Source organism: Chiloscyllium plagiosum, chromosome 17, assembly GCF_004010195.1.
Source record: "Chiloscyllium plagiosum isolate BGI_BamShark_2017 chromosome 17, ASM401019v2, whole genome shotgun sequence".
NCBI classification, from domain to species: domain Eukaryota; kingdom Metazoa; phylum Chordata; class Chondrichthyes; order Orectolobiformes; family Hemiscylliidae; genus Chiloscyllium; species Chiloscyllium plagiosum.
The window spans coordinates 41,458,925-41,473,853 of record NC_057726.1 but is presented as its reverse complement, the minus strand read 5'-3'; the positions used below and the strand labels follow the sequence as shown (position 1 = coordinate 41,473,853).

At 39.1% G+C, this 14,929-nt stretch overlaps 1 protein-coding gene across 6 annotated transcripts in view; it reads left to right on the top strand.

The window, feature by feature from the left end:
• Positions 1-14,929, top strand: part of znf423 (zinc finger protein 423) — a 376,444-nt gene that overhangs the window by 318,296 nt on the left and 43,219 nt on the right. For all 6 annotated transcript variants that reach the window (XM_043706939.1, XM_043706936.1, XM_043706935.1 and 3 more), the window contains 2 exons: positions 6,121-6,252; positions 11,275-11,390. In XM_043706939.1, the coding sequence (XP_043562874.1) occupies positions 6,121-6,252; positions 11,275-11,390 (248 nt within the window). The remainder of the gene's footprint in view (positions 1-6,120; positions 6,253-11,274; positions 11,391-14,929) is intronic.

Genomic DNA, 14,929 nt, shown 5'->3' with positions numbered 1-14,929 from the left:
AGGAGCGCTGGTTATGGAGGTGGGTAGATAAAAGTTTGTTGTACTTACAGTTTTTGATGTTTGAGATGGAGTTGAAATACTGTTTGTTGAGAGTATGAATTCTCCTGAGGATGTAGTACAGAGTGGGTCCTTTGCAATTCTGAGAGCGTGTGGCCCTCAGCTGAGGCAGGGCAGACTGTAGAGAGGTTAGGTGCATTGCTGTAAGCGTGGAGCAGAGGATCTTGATGGAGAACCGTTGCTGGAGTTTTTGAATCTGTAGTCCTAGTTTCTAACCTCCAGCAACACGATCCCCTGACTTGTCCGGACTTGTCCGACCTGCCCAGCTCCTTTTCCACCTATCCACTCCACCCTCTCCTCCCTGACCTATCACCTTCATCTCCTTCCCCACTGACCTATTGTACTCTATGCTACTCTATCCCCACCCCCACCCTCCTCTAGCTTATCTCTCCACGCTTCAGGCTCTCTGCCTTTATCTTGAGTAGAGCCTAATCACAATTTTTTTGTTGTACTTAGTTTTCTCTTCATTACTTTTAAACTTTACGAGCAGCTTTGACTGGGAAGTGATTGTTACTTAAGTTGTTACAAAAAAAGTACACTTTTGGTTCATGGTCTGTTGATTAGTAACTCCCTCAGGTGGTTTCAAGGAGTCTGCCAAACATACCCAGAGAAAGTGTACATAGAATGTTAAAATATAAATCAGGAATAGGCCATTCAGCCCCCTCAGGCAACTCAGTAATGTCATGGCTGATCTGCACAGCCATCTCGAGGTTCCACACATGCCAGTTGGTGTGATTAGGATTTTGGGTGCAGAAAATAACAAAGTGAGCATTGCTCATAAGAGGAAGTGTTCTCTCCACATCTATCCTGTCATAACATCTGATATGCTTCAATCAAATCGCCTCTTACTGTTCCAAATTCGTGTGGATACAAGCCTGGGGTTTGTACAACTTTTCCTCATAAAACAACTTTCTCATTCCAAGTATTAGTCTAGTAAATTGTTTGTAAACTGCTTCCAATTTATTTACATCCTTCCTTAAACATGGTGACCGGTACTGTACACAGCACCCCAGATGTAGTCTTACCAGTGTTCTGTATAACTGAAGCATAATCTAAGTTATGGAATCCCTACAGTGCAAATAGAGGCCATTTGGACCATCGAGTCTGCACAGACCCTCCAAAGAGCATCCCACACAGACCTCGCCCCCTGCCCTATCCCAGTAAGCCTGCATTTCCCATGGCTAACCCACTTAGCCTACGCATTCCTGAACACTACAGACAATTTAGCATGGCAATTTAGCATTCCATTGAAAGAGGAACTGGTAGAGGCTGGTAAAACTACACTTAAAAGGCACTTGGATGGGTATATGAATAGGAACAATTGAGAAGAATATGGGACAGATGCTGGAAAATAGGGCTGGAATAATTCAGGATATCTGGTCAGTGTGGATGAGTTGCACTGAAGGGTCTGTTTCCGTGCTGTATATCTCTATGACTTAATCTTTCATTGTTCTGTGGGAGGAAACTGAAGCACCCACTGGAAACTCATGCAGGCATTGGGCGAATATGCAAACTCTACACAGATAGTCACCCAAGACTGAAATCAAATCTGGGTCCCTGGTGCTGTGAGGCAGCCGTGCTAACCACTGAGCTACTGTCCGATCCAACCCAATCCTCTCCTTTTGTATTTGAAATGAATTGACTTGAATTGAATTGAATTCCCCTCACAGTAAATAATAACATTCTTACTTGCTATACCTGTATAATTGACTTTTGCGATTCTTGTATTGAATTGAATTGAATTTATTGTCATGTGTACAGAGGCACAGTGAAAAGCTTTGTCTTGCACACAATACAGGCAGATCACATAGTTAAGTAGCATAGATAAGTAAATAATAGATAAACAGCAGCAAAAACAAAAACACAGGTACAAGTGAATGTTAAGAGTTTGTGAGTCTATTCAGTATTTTAACAACAGTAAGATAGAAACTTTCAAAACCAGCTGGTGCATGCGTTCAAGTTTCTGTACCTTCTCCCCGATGGTAGAGGTTGTAGAAAAACATTGCCAGGGTGGGATGGATCTTTGAGATCTTTTAACTTGAGCAGTCTGATGCCTCTGCATTTCAGAGTTCTGCAATATGTCACTATTTAGATTTTCTTTATTCTTCCAGCCAAAATAGACAATGCCATACATTCCCACATTACTTTCCATTTGTAAACCTTTGACTGCTCATTTAACCTATCCATTTATTTTGTAATGAACTTGTGACCTTTTCACAACTTACTTTGCTACTTATCTTTGTAATGTCAGCACATTTGTCCCTTCATCCAAGTCATTTGTATGAATCGTAAATATCTGAGGCCCCAGCACAGATTGCTGTTGAGAACCGTTCATTATACTTTGCCATCTGAAAAAGATCCAGTTATGTCCATTCACTGCCTCCTGTTAGCCACCCAGTGTTCTATCTATCAATGTTATCCATAACACCACGTGGTTTTATTTTCCATAATAATGTTTGATGTGCCACTTTATCAGGTGCCATCTACAACTCTAAGTACAATGCATCCACCAGTTCTATTTTATCCACGGCACATTCCACTTCCTCAAAGAACTTCTAATAGATTGTTAAATGCAAATTTTCTTTCACAAAATCATGTCATTTCAAACTTATCTGAGTGTGTTGCTGTGACTTTTTAAATACGATTCTCACATTTTCACTCTGTGTAGATGTTAAACTAACTGGTTTGTAACTTCCTGCTTTCCATCTCCATCCTTTCTTGAATAACTCACATTCCAGTGGGACCTAGTCAAAGGAGTTCTAACAAAATAAAAATTGCAATTTATAAACCATTAACTACTAACAACCCAGAAGAAATAGCTCCATTTCTTTGAATGGATTGTCCCAAATATATTATGTCCTTGTGTTCTTTGATAATGTTGATGTGTGAAGCAGTCAAGACCAAAACGTTGTTTGATTTCAAGGAGGAAGTTGGATACAGCACTTGAGGCTAAAAGGATTAAAACAATTTGGGGAGAAACAGGCACAGGTTATTGAGTTGGATGATCAGCCGGGATCATTATGAATGGTGGAACAGACTCAAAGGGCTCAAGACCTACTCTGCTTCTATTTTTGATGTTTCTGTGCAAGTGCTTTAACTACATGAAAAACGTTCAACACTGTTAAAGATATTTATGTTCAACCAGAGAGAGACTAATCCAGTCAGCAACATTGGAGTTGATAAAGGTACCAGTTCTGAGGGTGTAGATCATTTTATTAGTTTCCTAGATCTATTTGTTCTTCATGGTGACAGTCAGGTATTAAGAGGAACTTGGTTGGAGATACATGAAAGAATTTAATGTATCAGAGCAGTAGAAGTGATAACAAGGTTACAAAATGCTATTTCATGTTTCTATTATTTGTGTGACTGAACTCTCTGTCAAAGGCAAATCTAACCCACTACGCAATGATCTCCACCAAGACCCACAACATAAATTTAGTTAGGTCTCTACATAAACACCACACTCATTCTCAAATTCTCACACACATCCAGCATGCACTGACATACCCCAAACTCCAAATACATAGCTACCTTTTCAACCTTTTGAACTGGTGACCTTGCCTAGAGGATGCTTTCCTGTTGTACACTGATTTTAAAAAATATTGAGAAAAGCAGCATTTGCACTTGATATTTTTTTGCTGACCACACTACTCTTGCACGCATGCTTTTTTATATTTGTAGCATTCATCTTTTTAGAAGCTTTGTTTCCAATGCCCTCTTTATTCTGTTTGCATACTATCATTCTCCTTAGAAGAAGAGAGAGGCTGAATAAGCTGGGACTGTTTTCCTTGGAGTGCTGCAGGCCGAGGGGTGACCTTATAGAGGTTTATAAAATCATGAGAAGCATGGATAAGGTAAATATACAAGGTCTTTTGCCTGTGGTGGGGAGTCCAGAACTAGAGGGCATAGGTTTAGGGTGAGAGGGGAAAGATTTAAAAAGGACCTAAGGTTCAACTTTTCACACAAAGGGTGGTGCGTGTACGGAATGAACTACCAGAGAAAGTGGTGGAGGCTAGTACAATTACAATGTTTAAAAGGCATCTGGATGGATATATGAATAGGAAGGGTTTAGAGGTATATGTGCCAAATGCTGGCAATTGTGGCTAGGTTAATTTAGGATATCTGGTCAGCATGGACTGAAGGGTCTGTTTCCATGCTGTACATCCCTATGACTCTCTCTCTCTGTGCCTCTCTCTCTCTCTGTCTCTCTCTGTCTCTCTCTCTCTCTCTCTCTGTCTGTATCTGTCTCTGTCTGTCTGTCTGTCTCTCTCTCTCTCTCTCTCTCTCTCGCTCTCTGTCTCTCTCTGACCTCTGTGTGTACCTACAACAAATAGACTTCAAGAAGGCAGTTTACCACCACCATCTCAAGGCCAACTAGGGTGTGGGCAATAGATGCTGGCACACCTGGCGATGATCAGGGTCCATGAATAAAGTAAAAGAACACTCAGCTCCCCACCCCCCCCTCTGGGGGCACTACTCATTGACTCCCTCCTCATATAATCCTGCAAGCATAATCACAACACCCACTCATTCACACACGCACAATCTGTTCTCCTCACCCCTGCCACAAAAACCCCACTCTGCTCTCCCCCCCGCCCCCCAACCAAATCAGAGGAAAGTTCTGCGGCATTTGCAGTGTTACAAAAAGAGATAGCTGCTGCTGAGGCTGTAAGAGAAATGTGCAGGTCTGCGCCATGTTACCGTTTCTGAGCAGGGTTTGAGAGGTTGATGCAGAGTTGTTCCGTTTGTTGGGGCCAAGCAGGAAGAGGGGAAACCTCTCCAGTGATATCATGGGAATGGTCTTTGCCAGTGGGATTCCCCTCTTTGCGTCATGAGCATCCAGTTGCCATCTCCCCCTGCCGCCGACCCCCCCCCCACCACCACCCCCCCCCGAAATCTGAAGGTGGCTACTCTCTTGAAGCTTCTGGTCTCCCCACACAATGCTGGGAAACAGTTCCGCCACCAGCTAAATGCCACTGACCCCAGGAAGTAGCCCTTCATTGGTCTTTAATTGTCTATGTTCACCAGCCACCTCTGCTTGGCAGTATGCCAAGTCAGTAACTTTCCTGTTGTTGAGAAACTTCCCAAACAGCAGGATTGCATCAGGGAGCCATCCTGATATGACTCTGTGGCATTTATCAGCACGTATACCTCCTAGGAGCCTTCAGAGAGCCAGTAAAATTATATCTAGTCTCCAGCAGGAGAAGAGAGGAAGAGGCATACTTGGCATAAGATATATTTCCAATTACATTTTTCTCCTGAAGTTTGTAGTGAATTCATTACCTTCTGACAAGTTTATTGTTGGACGACAATTGCTGGATTGCATCAAAAATGTAACCAATCCCAACCCATCTCTAATTGACCGATAATGTTAGCATTCATTGTAGCCTATCAGTGTTGTCTAACTGTTAAAGAAAGCAAATGTTAACACTTGGGTGCTATAAAATTGGTACATTTAGCTTTAGCCTCAGTAAAAGCGCAGTAGGGAAGGTGTTAGGTTTATCCAATCAAAAACATCTGTGGTCAGTGCAACTAATCCTGATTTGGTGACAGGCTGTTACCAAGACTCAGCAGGGTCCTAATCTGCTGTCATCAAATCTGATAGGAGTAATAAATCTGTCAGCTCCAAATGCTCATCTTCAGCTGCCAGAAGTATCCCAAATCCATGATATCTGTAAAAAAAAAACCGACAGTCATGGTTTAAGGTCAGAGCAATGTTGATTTGTGTTTTCAATATTTTAATGCTACTTAAATCTTCACGCCTCTTGCAGGTGCAAGATGTATTTTAAATATTGTAAAATACAAATGCTGATGATGGCACAAATGCATCATAACCAGCCTTAGAGCAAACATACAAATATTATAGTATGCAATAATAGATTGGAACTTTAATGGTTTTGAACAATATCTAGGTTTTTTTTATTGACACCTGCCATGATGATACTTGGTACTTGGTTTAGATTGTTGGTTTTCAAATATAAATTTCAAACAGTTTCATTGTGTACCCCGACTTCCAGCCTATAATTTTCTTTAACTAACTGTTATATTATTTGAACTTTACAGAGGAAGGCATCAATCATGAGTGCAAACTGTGTAACCAGATGTTTGACTCACCAGCAAAGCTACTGTGTCACCTGATTGAACACAGCTTTGAAGGGATGGGAGGTACTTTTAAATGCCCTGTTTGTTTTACAGGTAAGTTGCATACAATAGAATTTGTTTTGATCTCTTCCACAGTTGAATCAGAAGCTATTAATTTTAATTGTGAATACTGAATAAATTAAGTTCAATTCTGAGAGCATTAGAGTAATTTCTGCAAAATAAATGAAAAAAATTACTCTGCTTGAGGGTAATACTGGGCTTTTAGCGACAACATTGATTACTTGTGGCTGTGAAATCGCTGCTTTTGCTTTATCAATATAATTAATATCAGTCATTGCAGTCTAATTCCACTTTTCAAATAAAGATTCAGAAATGTTGATGCATTTTATTCAAAGTCACATTGACTACATTCTATGCTTGTTTATGGAGGTTCTTTAGGATTTGAAGTTGGCAATGAGGTGCACATTTGGGAGTCTAAATGCACAGATCATTTGAAGCTACTGCACACTTAGTAACCACTATCAAAAAGGCTAATGAAATGTCAGCCTTTATCTCGGGGTGGTGGGGGGGCTAGGTTACAAAGGGGAGGAAGTTATGCTTCAGTTGCACAGAGCCTTGTCAGATCCCATCTGGAGTCATGTGTGCAGTAGTGGGCACCACCCCCTGGAAAATATATATTGGCTAAGGAGATGCAACACAGACTCACTCAAATGATACTGGAGCCTGGTTACCTTTTAAGGAGGTCCTTAAAAGAGGATATAAAGATGGGAGTTGAAGGGGTTGAGAAACATCATTCTAGAGCATGTAGGGAAGGTGATGGAAGACATCTCTGTAAATGGTAGTATGATAGAAGGGCAGATATGCAAGAGCCCCAAGTTGGAGAAGCAAAGAGTTGTAGGGAGAGGGATTGTAAGGATAGAAGAGATTACAGAGACAGGGAGGAGTGAAGCCATGTAAGGATTTAAATGCGAATGAGAAGTTTAAGTTGGAGGCACTAGGGGAACCAAATGTCAATATAGTTCAAATAGCACAGCACTGTTTGGATTTATGTGATAGGATACAATGCCAAGTGAACTGAGGAATACAGAGTTTGGAGGATGGTCAGAAAAGTATTGGAACGTTTGAGTCTCTAACATTTTAAGAGTGAGGGTTTCAGCAGTAGTTGGCCAAGGCAGCACTTGAAGTAGTCAATGTTACAGTGGTGGAAAAGACTTTTATTTTGTCTGAGTATACAAAATTACTCCTATTGGGTTGATAGGGTGCTTGAGACTAAACCGTTTGTTTCATGTTGAGTTACTGGCTGACGATGAACTGAAATTCATGGCAAGGTTATGGAACTTGCAGTATGAGGTGACGACAGTACCACTGGAGGAAATCATGACCCCTTTGAAGACTGGATGTTTGACAAGCAGTTTGAAACCACAGGCAGCAGACAAGGCTCTATGGAGGTTATGGAGGTATAAAGCTGGGTATCATGAGCATACATGTGGAAGTTAACCCTATGGATTTGGATGATGCTGCTAAGGGGCATCATGTAGCTTAGAACAGGAAGAGGGCCAAGGATAGATCCTCAAGCTTAAGGTTTAATAATGCTGAACCAGAATGAGAAACTGTTGCAAGAGATACCAATCAATTTGTGTTCAAAGTAAGTGTGGAGCAGAGCCAGAGCTACTTCGTTGTTGTAAAAATGGAGAAAAGAAATTAGAAGTGGATAATATGATCAAAAGTGGTAAAAGCTGTAGAGAGGATGAGGAGAGAACATGGCACCACATTTTATGTCAGAGAGAATTTATTTCCGACTGACCAGAGCGATTTCTGCCATAAAATGGGCATAAACCTGATTGGTGAGATTCAAATGTTGAATCAAAGACAATATTAGGAAAGATGTACGAAAAGCACTTTCAGTAATACAAAAGCAAAACACAGTGAATGATGGAAATCTAGAATGAAAGGAAATGCTCAGCAGATACACCAGCATCTGTAGAGAGACAAATAGTTCAGGTCATGATTTTTCAGAAGGATGTGAAAAAGTTGAAGATATGACAAATTTTAAACAATTACAGATGTAGTGGGAATATAAAAGAATAAAAGGGATGATCTGGGGTTGGAAGCAGATGGGAAAGACTAAATGACCAAAATGGTTAACGATGCAAAATTGACTAAGATGGTAATTGTAACAGAAGTAAAGGAACAAAAGATGGCCTTAGTGGAGACAGAATCATCACCTGCGACTGTTGTCTAAAACGAAAGAAAAGTTGGGGTCATAGTTTATGAATTGTTGAACTCAGTATTTGAATCTGGAAGGCTGTAAAATTCCGAATCAATGGATGAGTCCTCTTCCCTTCAATTACGTGGCTCAAGGGTAGGATATAGGGAACCTGAAGCAGTTTAACTTCATGCAGAAATAGGAAAGCAACAGATACAATATGGACAGCAGGATAGTGTTGACCTTATTAATCCAAGAACTGCTTGTACTTGCTACCAAAAGGTGAAGATGTTTTGGTGGAAACTGAATGTGGGGGTTATTCTCACTCTTCAGTGTGTTTCTGGATTATGAGCTTGTTCTTGCAGAAAAGAGCAAGGCCAAGGGAATTTGATGGGACCAGTCAAATTCAGCGACAGATGGCCAAGTAAGGTTGCTTGCAGAAATAAAGATGTAACCATACTAGATGGAACAACCAGGATGAGACAGAATAAACTTTCTACCAGGGAAAAGGGCATTAAAGATGAGGGAATGGGTGAATAAATGGGCAACTATAGAGGTATCATGGTAAATTACTGGCTTTGGTCTGGAAATTTGGGAAATTAAAAGTACTGTAGTGAGCAACTTCATCAAGAGCTTATTCCAGATCTGGTCTGGTTTCACCTCACTGATTCTAATTAGTGTGTGGTAGCAATATTTGTAGTCAAATTTAATATTTCATACTTGCTGTTTGATTCAGCCTATATATAAACACTAATAATGGCAGGTCATAAGCTACACCTGAGGCTCCAATTCATTGCACGTGTACTTGCAGATGGGCCCTCAGACAATCCATACACACACTGTGCTTTATACCTGCAGCCGCATTGATCAAATGTACATAGCATATTTCTGTTTTTGCTCATGTCTTACACAGCTTCATCCTATTACCACATAAACTAGGTAGGAAGTCCCTTACCAAACCACAAAAACAGAGAAATAATATGATCATCTATGTAGTGCATCTTGGCCTCGTGTTCTGTTTTTATTAAATATTACAAGCATCAGCAATAGGTGTTTCTGTCCCCAAAGGTGCGATATGATTCTTAAACACAATAATATTAATCTGATTCTGACTTAAGGAAAAATTAAAATGATTCGCTCTCTGGAACTGTTAGATTCATTATTAATTTTGTGGAAAGCAGATTTACTCCCTTCTTACAAAACCGTTAATCATTTTTGATTGGAATTGTCAGTCTTTCCTTATTTCATATTGGAACCATGTCCCTTTAAGGCCACATTGCAGCTAGTGATGGTTCAGGAGTGAAGATTGGCTATTTGAGCTGTGCTGAGGCACTATTGTAGTTTTAGATTTCTGCTTAGTTTTCTGCCTTAATGGACAAACTTTTATTGCTTCAAATTAATGGAAAAGGTTGTGAACTAATTTAGTGTCACACATTGCTTTTCATAACTTTGATTAAAAACACAAATAGGATTTCAATAAAAAGTATAATTTTTTTGTTCAGTGCAGTCTGGAGTTGGATCCACTTAAGTTTTATACTTTACTTTGAAAGATTTAATGAAGCTCTGGTAGTGCAGTGTTAGTGTCCCTATCTCTGAGCCAAGAGGCCAGGTTCAATTTTTCCTGCTGTAGAGATGCATAATAATATCTATGAGCAGGTTGATTAGAAAATATATTACTGAAGATTTCAAGTATAAAGTGCCCATCTCATGATAATATTGCCTTTCTTACTAAGCTAACTTTGGCAAAATGTTGACCATTACCTTTACAGCCACAGCTTAAAAATGTGTTGCTGGAAAAGCGCAGCAGGTCAGGCAGCGTCAAGGGAACAGGAGAATCGACGTATCGGGCATAAACTCTTCTTCAGGGCATAAGCCCTTCGGGCATAAGCCCTCCTTTACAGTCACAGATCTGTATAAAGTACAATTCACTAGTCAAAGTCCAGGTGTTATCTCCACTATTACAACTATTTACATTATTTGATTTTAAAAGATTTGGTTAACTTGAATTAATTTAGCAATGGTGGGGGGGAGGCTTATCAATAGATTCCATAGTAGCCCATGGTTTGTATAGTTCCTTTGCAAATAATTTTATATAACATTAGACCAATGACATGCTACTCAATAAGAGATACGGCTGTCCAACAACCAAATTAATTTGTCATTATGTTTTTGCCTATGCTGATGTAAACTCAGGCTATAAACATTTTAACACAAAGCTATTGGACTTCTACCTCCCTGACCTATGCTGCTCCACTAAGATTCACCAATTGGAGGACCTATTGGCTTCAGTGTAACAAATAAAAGCCAATGCAGCACTCTTCACAACACTTCGTGAAGTTGAGACTTTATGGTGTTCACAAAACCAATGCCTGACCATCTATCACTGATGGGTGCAAACAGATAGTGCTTGTTTCTAATTTCTTCATTCAAGCATCCCTCTCTTTGATAAGCACAAGTCACTAAAACATACCAAAAAAAAACTGATCTTTGATTGCTTTTATCTTTTCATTGTTTTCTTTCCTGTTGGCACATATTAACATTTGAATGTTATTTGAATTGGCACAGTGAATAATGGCTACACTGAAGATGGCAGGTTCATTTCTGATGATCCATCCCAGGACATAGACCAATAATTAGCACCCCTAAAAAGGCATCTTCATGTGTGCAAATTAAAAAGAGCTCCGTATACAAGATGTTATAAATAAGTGAAGCACTTGCCTTGAAATATTAAATTATTAATATCACCGACATAGTGGATTAAATTTAGTGAAACAAAAAAATGATTTATTGATAAATATCACTCGATCCATGGGGGATTTGGCTCAGTGTGGTAGTAATAGACATACAGCTGGGAATGGCAGCCAAGTTCTGCAGCAGATGCACTTCTGATCACTTTCAATTATTTTCAGTCTTCGTGCAGGCAAACAAACTGCAGCAACACATCTTCGCTGTACATGGGCAAGAAGATAAGATTTACGACTGTTCGCAATGTCCACAGAAATTCTTCTTTCAAACTGAACTTCAGGTATCCTCAAGATACATTGCATCCGATTACTTAATGGTTAAGCAAGGCAATGAATAACTAACCTCATGCATATTTTACTCTTAACTCTATTTGATTAATGAGGAATAAATATAAATTATTTGTCAGTGCTCCATGTCACTGAAAATCTGTCTCTTGGGTGATTTAACTGTTTAAAAAGGAGTTATAAGACTTATTGTTGACTTGCATACTCCTGTGGTAAGATATGTTTGCTATGTTATTATTTGTCTACCCAAATATTTCTAACCTGTATGATTTTATCTAACTTGTGGGAACTTGAAATTTTAATGCTGTTTTCTCCATTACTTTCTGCACAGGTCTTGCCTTACAATGTACCAATACAATTGTTTCATAATCACAATAGCCTCTTGTGAAGGTCTTAGATTTATGTATGCTGTGCATAGTGAGGTCTTAGTTTCTTTAAAATCTTATCAAAAACAAATCAAGATGAAGGGTTTTGAGATAAAAAATCACTAGAGAACATTTATACCCATCATGTTGGTGAGGCTCTGCCAATAGTGATTATTTACATTGATGAGGATTGACTCAATATAATGGAGACATTTTCTGTAACCTCATGGGCTCTGAAAATCGCAGAAGCTCCAGTATGCTGCCTCTCAGGTCTGCTATGATTAGTTGAGCTGCCCAGTTTGTACAAGGCAGAACAGTCACATTCTGCTTTTAAAAGAGAATATTGCTTTGTATTTATACAGACACATTTGGTGGACTGACATCAAGCAAAGAAGGTCTGAAGCGTCATATGCTTTCATACTGGTATCTGTATTATCTAAGAAAGCCAGAATTGCATCCAGCTTTATCTGGATGTTATTTATGGTGCATCCATTCTAATGCCTAACTAACTGATAATCCATTCTTGGTTCCTATTTTTCTTTATTTATTCTTGGAATATGGGGGTTGCTCGCAAAACTCAGCATTTATTGCCTATCGCTTTTTATCCTTGAGAAGGTAATTATGAGCCCCCCTTCTTGAGCAGCTACAGTCCGTGTAGTGAAGGTACACCCACATGCTGTTCAGTAAGGAGTTCAAAGATTGTGAGCCAGTAGCGATGAAGGAATGGTTATCTTCTGTACAAGTTTTAATCTGGAATAATGTCGTGGTTTACTTTAAAGACAAGGGTTTTGTTGATATTTGTTGACATATAAATGTGAAACAAGTAGAAATGGCAGATTAAAAGGATAGCTGTGAAAATGAAAAAAAAAACATGTACGGGTGCTCTTTGAAAGCATGGAACAATCAAATTCAGATCTTGATTCCTAGACCAACATAATGTTTAACTGCAGCCTTAATCTAATTACTAAGAAATTATGAAGACTTACTGGATAGTTAATATTTTCATGTGCAGCAGCACAAAGCATTGCATGCCTATTTGAAGTACATATTACATGCTTGTCTATTTAATTCAGCGAGAGGTCAATATGCTTTATCTAATGTACAGCCAATGATTTTTCATGCACAATTCAAGAAGCACAACAGAGAACTGTTGCTTTCAACCAGTAAATCAGAGTGGAGAGGATTACTGAGATAAAACCAGCACACGTTCATTTGTCTTTATTGTAAACCTTGTAAAATTGTTACTGCGTTGCGGCGCTTGCACAGGGGCTTATCCGAGGAAACAGGATTGATTGCTGTTTGTTAGTTTTATCTTAGACTAAGTGTGAACACTAACCAATACTTGCTACTTCTAAATATATAAAATAAGTCAGAAAAATAAGCTAACTGTTTAAAAAAAAACTAGTAATTAGAACAGCAAGATCTTGCCATAATAGTTGTTTCTTTTTTTAAAACTTTAATAGGTCACTTTACCATTTTTCAAGTGTTTGACTCCATATGTTTTTCTCCTAAGATTGGATCATACCAGAATATGGTTCTATGCTTCTCACTAAGCCACAGCATCATGCTCTCAGAGTGCTTTTGCAATTGTGAAGCCAAGTAAAGAATGTACAACTCATGTTCCTATGCAATCTTAACACTATTTGTATTAGGCAGGTGGAGGTTGCAGGTTTGGAAGGTGCTGTTGAAGGATTGTTGCATGTAACTGCAGTGCATTTTATGGGCGGTATACATTGTACGCCAGTGGTGAAGAAGTGAATGGTTAAAGCAATTGATGGGGTGTCCATCAAATAAACCGCTTTATTCCGGATGTGTTGAGCTCCTTGAGTTCTGTTAGAGCTGTAGTCATCCAAGCGCTTTGCAGAGTAGTCTATCAGACTCCAACTGAATGCTTTCTATGAAATAAAAAGGCTTTGGGGAATCAGAAGTTGAGTTAATTGTCACAGAATTCCCACCCTCTAACCAGTTTCTGTATGTAGTGTATTTATATGGCTCAACCAGCTAAGGTTTTTAAACATCAACTTTTGTTGACTCTTCTCCTCATTCAGAGACACTGGTTTCAGTGCAATATTGACACCACCATCCTAACTGACATCAGCTCACTGAGATCAGATAGGAATTGGAATTAAAATTCTCTGGCTGGTATAGCTTAGTATCAAAACTGAGTATTTTTCCACTTTAAGGCTCATACTTTTAAAACTGTCTCTTGCTGTTACAAACATAAAGGAATTAAACAATCTCATTAATAATGTGGCTAAAAATTACTAAATCCTGTCTGCCTCTATGATATACAGCTTTGCATTCTTTAACAAATGATAACTCACATCAAGCAAACATAACGCAGTCTTTTTTTGAGTCATGTTGGGCTATACACTTTGCTTATTTTAAGCCAAGTACAGCTAAAATGTCAAATTGAGAAAAAAGATGGAATGCAGCATTTCCAGCAAAGCACTGCTGACACAAACTGGAAAGCACAATTTAGATCCCACTTCATCCCCAGAGAAGGCAATTTTTTGTATTCAAATCACATGAATTAAACTTGTATCTCAGACTATTGCTGTTTCATCGTACCAACTCTAAATTCTCTTCACCCACTTAAAGAAACTTTCATAATCTACTGTTAATCAAATGAATGAGCGAGGACCAATCATGACTCAAGTGCACAAATAATTTTTCCCTCGCAGCATACTGGAGCTCTTGAATTGTCTAATTCAATTAGCAAAAGAGTGACAGTAATCAGCAAATAACAGTGCTCATTTAGTGAACTTAAAACAAAGTTTTCGCACTTAAATTGAAGCAGTGGTGCAGTTATTCTGTATAATGAGCTGGTTGATTAACACATTACTGCTAACAATAGTTAAACTCATAGTCCTCTACAAAAATCATTGTGGAGAGGATTTTCTGTCTGCCTCTGTTCACTGGTTTCCTGCTGACACACTGATAACTGTGAATCCTGCGCCTGCGTGAACACATCATGCTGCAAGGAGGATTGGTAATTAGCAGAATGGGAGCTGAAATCTTTCTGACAAAGATTTACGTTAGACTATTGATTGAGAAGCACCATGTCTGGCGTTGGTGTGTGTATGTGTATGATTAATCATATGAATATTGTACTGTTTTCTTTCTCTCTCTCTCTCTCTCTCTCTCTCTCTCTCTCTCTCTCTCTCTTT